Genomic DNA, 10,056 nt, shown 5'->3' on the forward strand with positions numbered 1-10,056 from the left:
TCATCTCAAACATGACAATGAGTTCACTGTACTCCAATGGCCTCCACAGTCACCAGATCTCAGTCCAATAGAGCACCTTTGGGATGTGCTGGAACGGGAGATTCTCATCATGGATCAACTGTGTGATGTCATCATGTCAATATGGACCAACATCTCTGAGGAATGTTTTCAACACCTTGTTGAATCTGTGACACCAAGAATTAAAAAGTATGAACAAGGTGTACCTAATAAAGTGGTCAGTGAGTGATAGATAGATGTTTGAAATAAATATCAAATGCTGTAAATTGTACACGCACCCTCTAACCTGTGGATCAGAGTGGTCGACAGGTCGTCTGTCTTTAACACAACACAGACGAGAAACTGAAGTGTTGACGTGTGTTTTCATCGTCAGGAGGCGATCGAGAGAAAAGAGAAGCGAGCCAGACGTTTCCATTTCCGTCCAGAGGAGCATGTCGATCAGAGGAACGTCTTCTTGGATAAAGACACCATGAAGAAAGGTGGGAGGAGTCACCTGACACCTGCATGTCACATGACCACAGAGTGACCATTTACAGGTGTTTGTATTAACCTGTTGTCATCTTCTTCTTCTGTGGTGCTCAGCTATCCCCAAAGTGCGCATGGAGGCCATCTACGTGACGGGCGTGGACGACATGAGCACGCAGGACGTCTTCGGATACTTTAAGGAATATCCTCCAGCACACATCGAGTGGATCGACGACACTTCCTGTGAGTGTAACACACACACACACACACACACAGTGGTGGAGGAAGTATTCAGATCCTTTACTGCGGTAAAAATACTAATTCACAGTGTAAAAATACTCTGTTACAGTAAAAGTTTCTCTGTGAGCTCACGTTTCTTGTTACAAAAAGAAATTAAATTCTTCACAACGTCCTTTTTCATCAATTTTCATCAAGCGTTTAAAAATAATTAATAATTTAATTAAAGAAAATAAAATGAAAATAAAACAAAGTGAAATAAAATGAAATTAAATAAAACAGAATAAAATAAAAATAAAACAAAATAAATAAAATCATGTTTTGAAGGTGACTGTTAGAAAAAACAAAAACAAAACCTGACACCAGAGCTCAGTGAGGACCTGGTGAGTCTTAACACCACCTGATTGTTTCCTAGGTAACGTGGTTTGGCTCGATGACAACACATCCATCCGCGCCCTCATCAACAGCAGCCGGATGCCTGACGAGCAGACAGTTACCGCGGAAACAGAAAGGACGGAGCGAGCCGACGCACAGAGCAAAGGTCAGTGTGCGTACAGAGACACACTCAGCAGGTTCTCAAAGGGATCAAAACTGACCGTGTGTTTGTTCACCCGTCAGGTCGCCGGAGTCAAGGGTCAGATGACGATGAGGACGATGAAGAGGAGGAGGGCGAGGTGGAAGAGGACGAGGAGGAAACTGTGAAGAAGAGCGGTGAGGAGATCGAGGTGAAAGACAGCGATGGAGAGGCGGAGCAGAAGACGAAGGCGGAGAGCGTTCAGGTGGAGCAGAGTTCACTTCAACACATCCTGATCAGGTGTATTGATCTGTTCCAATAACTGATGGACAACATGAACAGCTGAGTGTGTGTGTGTGTGTGTGTGTGTGTGTGTCTCAGGTGGATGACCTGTCGAGGGCAGAGAGAGAGTCTCTGCTGAGAAACGACCTGCGACCCGCCACCAGAGCCTTCAAAGGAAACAAACTCTTCCTGCGCTTCGCCACACACGGTGAGTTCAGGTCAAACCTCGCCAGCCTCCGTCCAGCTTCTACTGAACCTCAGTTAAACTTAAAACCCCAGTTAAACCTCAGTTTACTCAGTTCAGAGGCTTCTCACCCTGAACGTCTGTTTGAAGCTCCGCCCTCAGGGAGGAGCAGGTCATTTCCTTTAATTCAGTTGCCTGTTGATCATCAAGTGAGTTTGTTTGATTACAAAGAAGTTATCGATCATCAGGTTTCTATCCATCTGTAAAGAAATGCACTTCCTTGCGTCAGACACCAGAGGCATCCTTTGTATATTTACAGATGTACGGACACCAGTCACATATGTAAGTGGCGAGCAGCAGCAAAGACCCCTGGGAACAGAACAGAGCAGCATCAGTGACAAACAGAAATGACATTGATGAGTCAGACACAACATAAAGGAGGAGCTGGGGTGGAGGCAGGTTGCCAAGCAGCAACAGTAGGAAGCAGTTTAAATAGGGCGCCATGAATGAGATTAGCCAATTGAATCCATAGAAAGGAATCATGTGATCAATCAGCTGATCCATTAGTTGATTGGCTGCTTGAGATCAGCTGATGTGAGCTGAGCTTGACATCGTGTCCTGTCTGAACTAACGCTATGCTCAATTTAAACTGTGAAGTCTAGTTAAACCCGGTCTGTTTAGGTTTAAGTTAAATCTGGGAGCTTCAGGTTCTGATCACACAGAAAGCGTTTTAGCAGCTGGAGGAAACTTTTTGCTACGAGGCTACGCGCCTCGTGTTTCTGCGCCCTAACACCTGGTGTTTTTGCCGGAGCACTCCTTGAGTAGAGAAAACTTTAACTCAGAGCAGAAAAGTACCCCACGTCATCTCTGCTCTGTCCAATGGGAGGACCTGAGAGGCGGGGCTTCTGTGGTGGTCATGACAACAAGTTTACAGTTGGTAAACAATGGAGGAGAAACTGGTGGTAGTGGTTGCTGGATACCCAGAGCTATACGACTTTACAAAGCACAGTTAGCAACATCTCAATAGAAAACAGCAGATAAGTGCAGTACTGTAAACGTCCATGATGGAGGAGAAGCTCCTGGACCAACTGGTGGTACTCCCCATGATCCAGCCTCTTTTTTAGGGTCTCATGTACCCACACAGATCTCTGTTTGTCTGCTGACAGCCTCTCACCCTCAACCAGAGCTACAGACAGTACCCTCTGCCTCAACATGGCAGCAGCTACACACTGATTACTGCAGGATACATACAGTAAATAAAGATGACACAGGGAGGTTAGGGTGAGGAGGTGAACAAGTGTTTTTGTACTAGTGTCATTCAGTGTGAAGAAGAAAAGGCGGTGCGGTGCGCCGCATGTTTTGTAACCTGCAGCGTGTTCTCTGTGTGATCGCGGCCTCAGACAACACTGTTTTAAACCCGTCCTAACTTTGAACCACAGCTGACAACAAAGGTTTGATTAAAAACACAAAGACAAGAACATTTTACTGACACTGTGTTTTCGTCCACAGATGATAAGAAGGAGCTGGGCGCCGCTCGTCGCAGCCGATACTACATGAAGTACGGAAACCCGAACTACGGCGGCATGAAGGGGATCCTCAGTAACTCCTGGTGAGACTCAAACATGGTTCACTCGCCGGATTGTTTAAAGCAGCAGTTTGTCTTTAACGTCCTCTGTGTCTGCAGGAAGAGGAGGTATCACAACCGGAGGATCCAACGAGACGTCATCAAGAGCAAGAAGCCTCTGATCGGAGACAGCATGGGACACACGCCGCCATACACACATCGACACTCTGGTAAACACTTGATCTCACACCTCAGTCTGAGCAATAGACACGAAACGAATTTTTTATTGAATAAAACAAGCTGATGCTCTAAAAATGCTAAATGTGAGAACGCAGGCGAAACAGGAAGTTTAAAATACTGTGTCATTAATTAAATCAGGAGCTCTGATTAAAGGAGACGCTCCTTCATGGACACAGCTTTCACTCCTCTTCCTCTTCTCTCCAGCTGACCTGGTCAACCTGCCCGAGGAGCCCATCAAGGAGGAGGAGGAAGAGGAGGAGGAGGAGGAGGAGGAACGTGACGAGGACATGGACTCAGACGACAGGGTGGTCGAGTACAAAGAGCGAGGCGAAAGGGGCAGTGGCTCACGCTCGCTGGGGGCGGGGCTTCGCAGCCACGCGGAGCGCTCTCCATCGCCGTGGTCGGAGTCGGACGAGATGGACTATGACCTGGAGCTGAAGATGATCTCCACACCGTCGCCAAAGAAGAGCAAGAAGATGACGATGTACGCTGATGAGCTGGACACTCAGCTGAAGAGCATCCGGTCAGCCGCCATCTTTATTCTCACTGTTTTACAGCGATGTAGATGAAGTGCTTCAGGATAACGACAGTATCAGCGCCGACAAGACAAGACAGAATGAACATAGACAGACTTAAAATCATAAAGAGTCAAAATCATGACATAAAGTCAGAGTTGTAAAACTGTAAATCATAAAATCCAGTAAGATTTTAAAAGAGTTGCAGCAGTGTGAAGAAAGAAGAAAAGAAAGTTTCAGAGCTGTATGAGGAGAGTCAGAGCCAGTTAAAGAGAACAGATACGTTTTTAGCTTCCTCTGTGTTTCTGTCCTCACGGTGTGCCGGTGTCAGACGGTGGGTCGCTGCTGCTGCTGGCTGTATGTGCTTATGCCCCGCCCACACACACACATTCTCATTGACTGATGAATTGGCGCTGGTTATTTATATTATTGTGGCGTATTGATTATGAATACAGTCCATCTGATGCTGGTTTTGGAGTTGTTGACTAGAGATGATACACCGTCTCATGGTGGTCACTTCCTGTGAACCAGCAGCTTTTTACATCGACAGTAGGTGTTTGTTTCAACTCGTTTCGTCATGAATCTTTGGTCTGAACACACACTCCTCCTCAGAGCGTCCTGCAGTGATTATACACTAAATATGGAGACACAACTTTTTTTAACAACTCACAGATCATAAACACAATTATTAAGTGCCAAGTGTTGAATTTTATTCTCTCGTGTTAAAAAGGTCTCTATCAGTCTGTTTAACCTGCAGAGACTTTGTTTATCTCATGTTTGTTTGTGTTTATTTTGTTGTTGTGAGCAGGAACAGAGTTGGTGGGTCAGGATCACAGCCCAGGGCCAAATCACCGTCTCCCGCCAAGGTGACAGACGTTCGTCAGCTGCTGGAGGAGAAGAGACAGGGACTGTCTCAGCACAGACAGACGCCCCCGGTGGTCACCAGTGGAAAGACAGGTGTGACCTCATCAAGCTCCTCCTCCTTATTAATATTCAAATACATCTGATGTATTAACTAACTGTGTCCTCTGTAGACGTGCGGCAGCGGCTGGGGAAGAGACGCTACTCTCCCGAAAGACGGCGCTCCCCCTCCCCCGTCTCCACCAGAGACACGCCTCCGGCCAGAGAACCAATCAGAGACGTGCATCGCAGACTGGGCGTGGCCAGTCAAGACAGCAGAGGCGTCTACTCCAATTCATCCAAAGACAGGAAGACAGGTACGGAGGCCGAACTCATAACTTGTAAAACAAACAACAAATTAACGATCTTTATGTCTGAGCCTGTTTATGATGTTTGTTTTTAACCCCCTCGCCTCCTCTTCACCTCCTCTTCACCTCCTCGTCACCTCCTCCCCTGCAGGTGGGTTGTGGAGCAGACTCGGCTCCGCTGAAGATGACAGCGGCGGCGGCCATCACGAGCGTAGGTCGAGCAGCCGGTCAGCAGGTCTCTTCTCCTCGGGGAGGAAGGACGTCAGCGAGGGCAGCGGCAGGAAACGCGGCAACGGAGAGGAGGAAGAGGAGGTGGAGGAGGAAGACGACTCAACGCTGCAGAAGATGTGGGGCGCCATGATCAAACAGAAACAGGAGCGTATGTCCCACAAGATGAAGAAGAGCCGGCTGGACAACCTGCCGTCGCTGCAGATCGAGATCAGCCGCGACAGCAGCGACGACTCTGACGCCTGAGACTGAGCTGCGGGGGGAGGGGGAGTGGGGAGGAGGAGGGGGGGAGGACTTCATATCGCTCTTTTCTCCAAGTACAATAATATAAAGACATGAAGCTGATCTGAGGCCAGTGTGGTGGGTTTTCTGTTTCCATATTTGTCTCTACAGTCCAGGATGGACGACCCAGTGGACCGACAGGAAGTGATAGAAGGGACTGTTATCGTTTCTTGTTGTCAGATAAACATAGATCTCCAGATGGTGTTTTTCTTTTTGTTCGTTTTTTGTTTTTGTTTTTTTAAATATTGACAATCTGCAACCAAATCCAAGCGAACATTTACAGAGAAACACAAACCTGTGACGTGTTTCTGTGAAACTGAGTCTGGTGTCAGAGAGAATCTGTTCGTCTCCGGTGTCGGATAATTGCTGAAGATCAGCTGCAGCACCTGAGAGCTCCGCTTCACCTGCACAGTGTCGCTGAAAGAGACGGAAAACGACCTCAAAGAGACAAAACGACAACAGAGATACTTTAAAATTACACAAAATGACTGCAAAGACACAAAACGACAACCACCAAGAGATGCAAAACAATCACAAAAAGATGCAAAATGACCTCAAAGACATAACGACGACCTCTGACAGGTGCAAAATGACAAACACTAAGAGACAAGAAACAACAACCCCCAGGAGAGGCAAAACAACAACCACAGAGAGACTTCAAATGACCTCAAAGAAACAGAAAATAACCATAAAGACACGACAAGACAGAGTTTCAAAACAGCCACAAAGAGACTAAAAAAATGTCCAAAAAGACACAAACCAGAGAGAGATGCAAAAGGACACAAAACCACGACCACCAAGACACAGAAGGACGACCACAGCGAGAGACAAAATAACGACCACAAAGGCACAAACTATGACCACCAAGAGACGCAGGCTGACAACCACAGAGAGATGCAAGAAGATGCAAAATTACCACACAGAGACTAAAAAACAACCACAGAGACACATAATGTCCTCCAAGATGCCCAAAAGGACAGAAACCGAGACACACAAGATGACGACCACAGACAGACACAAAACAACCAGAAAGACAAAATGACCGACGCAAAACGACCACTGAAAGACACAAATTGACGACCACTTCTGAGACGCAAAACAAAAACCACCACCGAGATGCAAAGTGACCACAAAAAGACATGGTACAGTTTGTCTCCTGTAAACCCAGAGAGCTGATTGGTTGGTGTGTTGTGGTCGTTTCACGTCTCTTTTAGGAGGGGGGAGGGTTTGGGGCCCCTCTACATGTGTGTACCCAGATCTACACTCCTGTTTATGTATGAAATATCTGTGCTGATATTTATCAGCCTTTTCTCGGTTGTTTTCTTGTCAGGATGTAACTGAGCATCATGGGAAACTTTCCCCCTGACACCCAATCAGATTCTCTCACTCCTCTCAGCTGGCCAAACTTTCAGTAAATCATTCCTGCGTCACCATGGAGATGTTGGTCGAGCTACGATTGTTATTTTTTCCTGAATGGACTTCCTCTGAGAATCCAACCCTCGACCTGCGTCAGCGCTCGGGACCATTCCTTCATGCTTTGAGCTCATCCGGCCGCAACGATCAGATCCAGGATCAGATCAGATCCAGAATCAGATCAGATCCAGGATCAGATCAGATCAGACCCAGGATCAGATCAGACCCAGGATCAGACCAGACCCAGGATCAGATCAGATCAGACCCAGGATCAGACCAGACCCAGGATCAGACCAGATCCAGATCCAGGATCTGATCAGATCCAGGATCAGATCAGATCCAGGATCAGATCAGATCAGACCCAGGATCAGACCAGATCCAGGATCAGATCAGATCAGACCCAGGATCAGACCAGATCCAGGACGAAGTGTTTTTACGTTTTCAGTGTGAGCAGACTTGTGACGTTGCTCTGAAATAGAACGAACTGATGAAACAGACTCAGAGAAAAGAGACGTGATGAAACCAGAGGAGAGACGGATTATTTCCAGACATGAGCAATTTCTTCCACTTTAGAAAAAAAAAAAAAAAAAAATCACCTTCTGTTATTGATCAGCTGCTTCCTGTCTGTGTGGACATCAACACTGTTGTACTTCCTATATCAGTCCACTCACATCAGTCGTGTTGTTATTTTTTATTATTTTTTAATCTAAACTCTCAGAGGCCACGACGTCACAGGTGGTCTTGAATTTAGATTACTGTTACAGTGTTGGCTAAAAGCTTTATTTTACACGTCTGCAGGACTTCCTGTTGAGTTTTACCAGAATGCATTGTGTTATTTGGAGGGGAAATAGAGACAAATGAATCAAACAGAATTAATTATTGGAGTAACGTCCACAGGCGGTGTATCTGAAGGACACCTGGGTTTAAATCAGGGCAGCAACTACAAATTTTTTTTTTTATCATCAGCTGATCTGCAGATGGATTTTAGTTGTTGCGGCTGTTTTAAGTTAGATTTCCTCTCCTGTCATCAGCGCCAGGTTACAGAGTTCTGTTCAGGAAACTTGTGGAAAGGATTGAAATATGTCAGACCTGTAAAATAAAGTGTTGTCACTGTCGTCCACTCTGAGTTTTGACACTTTGTGAAAACATGTCAGAAGTAAAACAAGTTGAGTCTCTGCTGGAGGAGCACGGCTCTTACTTTAAACACTTTGACATCTGATGGTGTTTCTAAACATCTGTCTGCAAAATGTTTTTTATTATATCACTTTCATCTTATACTGGTGACTCTGCAGATTTATAAAGTCTGACAAACACGATGTTAAAGCAGCTGTAGTGACTGAGCTGTGTGTCCATCAGTGTGTTTTTATCAGCAACATTAGGAAAGTTAGTTGACATGTTCTCCCTGTGTCAGTGTGGGTTTCCTCCGGTTTCCTCCCACAGTCCAAAGACATGCAGGTAAATTGGTGACTCTAAATTGTCCGAAGGTGAAAATGCAACAATGAATGGGACGTTTCCAGTCACAGTTCCAGCTGGACGAGGACATCTAACTGGCCTACTGTCCTTGTCCCAGTATACAAGCATGGGAGGGGAATCCATTTATCGAGCCAAGTATGTGCGACTCCTCTACGATAGGTGGAGATATGCCCCCTTTCAGCTTGTTAGTATTGGACCTTTTTCCTGTTGACCTATTACGTCACAGACCAAACAATGGACAAACAAGTTAGCTACGGTTAGCTAGCAGCTAACTGGTACCATGGTGGACAACTTTACAGCTCTGTACATTTGGTCCGTCCAAAAAGTCACGGCTCTGGATGTAGATTTCTCCATGTTGTTACCGGCTTCTTCTTCTCTTACACATTTAATGCTATTGGACTTCCGGGTCAAAGCCCGGGGCGGAAACTGTGGAGCACTTTAGGGCCATTTCAGTCGTTCACAGTTTCCGCCCCGGACTTTGACTGTCATACCAAAATCTGGTCTTGCAGATCTCAGTTTGTAGAGATTATGGTTCATCCTGAGGGGAGCGTGCATGTCTGAGCTGAGACGTGTCTGTCTTTAACGGCAGCTACAGTCGTGTTCCCTGATTAAAAAGCCTTTAATCAGAGTTTTAGTGTTGGATGACAGATACAACATCTCTCCTCCCAGTCTGGTGTTACTTTACTGAGTCTATTAATATCCAACCAGCTGGTGAGGAGCCTCACATGGCAGCTGTGACACTGTCAGCTCTCTGCTGTCAACAACACCATTCAGTCTCTACCAGTCCAGGAAATACACCCTAACAAAACACACACATTCCCTCAAAGTTACTGAAATGTTTACAGTCAGCTGTTAGCTGTTTGTTAAAATCACACATCTGGATCATTCTCCTTTAACTGTCAGATATATTTTTGTTTTTATTTGAGTTCGACAGAAAGAGGAAGGAGCTGCTCATCATGGAGAATATACTGCAGTTAGTTTATCTTTAGGAAACATGATGAATTAGAGCTGGAAAAAACCTGACATGCAATATAACTAAATCATTTTTTTAAGCGGCAGACAAAGTCAGAGAAATCTGTCTCCTGATCGACTCACAACTTCAAACATTTGTATCAGTGCTTTAAGAAACCGACAACAGTTAAAGCCCAGATTGTCTCTTTATCAGACACCAGCCGACTGGGAGGAGCACGAGACTGGAGGTTAAGCCCCGTTTCCACCGAGCAGTTCGGTTCAGTACGTTTATTTTCCGTTTCCAGTGTGAAAAGTTGTGGATGGTTCCAACAGAAGCGTTCCTTAGCGTCCCCATGTTTGGTCCCCCCTCTGTTGGGGTACCTAGCACACAGATCTGGTACTAAAAGGTGGAGCTAGAAACCCTGCAGTCTGATTGGTCAGTAGAGGACGGTCACTCTGGTTTTATGTAACCTCTGTTCATA

At 45.9% G+C, this 10,056-nt stretch overlaps 2 protein-coding genes across 2 annotated transcripts in view; one reads left to right on the top strand and one right to left on the bottom strand.

Moving 5' to 3' along the window:
* LOC126386816 (stromal interaction molecule 1-like) overlaps positions 1 to 10,056 on the bottom strand; it is a 188,498-nt gene that overhangs the window by 38,713 nt on the left and 139,729 nt on the right. The gene's annotated exons all lie outside the window — the stretch shown is intronic.
* Positions 1 to 10,056, top strand: part of ncbp3 (nuclear cap binding subunit 3) — an 11,768-nt gene extending 1,712 nt beyond the window's left edge. Inside the window, exons 3-13 of the mRNA XM_050039484.1 lie at positions 392 to 497; positions 601 to 726; positions 1,136 to 1,261; positions 1,339 to 1,499; positions 1,616 to 1,724; positions 3,210 to 3,309; positions 3,385 to 3,494; positions 3,709 to 4,027; positions 4,828 to 4,976; positions 5,054 to 5,236; positions 5,379 to 10,056. Of these exons, the coding sequence (XP_049895441.1) occupies positions 392 to 497; positions 601 to 726; positions 1,136 to 1,261; positions 1,339 to 1,499; positions 1,616 to 1,724; positions 3,210 to 3,309; positions 3,385 to 3,494; positions 3,709 to 4,027; positions 4,828 to 4,976; positions 5,054 to 5,236; positions 5,379 to 5,701 (1,812 nt within the window). The 3' untranslated portion in view covers positions 5,702 to 10,056. The remainder of the gene's footprint in view (positions 1 to 391; positions 498 to 600; positions 727 to 1,135; positions 1,262 to 1,338; positions 1,500 to 1,615; positions 1,725 to 3,209; positions 3,310 to 3,384; positions 3,495 to 3,708; positions 4,028 to 4,827; positions 4,977 to 5,053; positions 5,237 to 5,378) is intronic.

The sequence above is a fragment of the Epinephelus moara genome, chromosome 3 (genome assembly GCF_006386435.1).
Source record: "Epinephelus moara isolate mb chromosome 3, YSFRI_EMoa_1.0, whole genome shotgun sequence".
Taxonomy (NCBI): Eukaryota; Metazoa; Chordata; class Actinopteri; order Perciformes; family Serranidae; genus Epinephelus; species Epinephelus moara.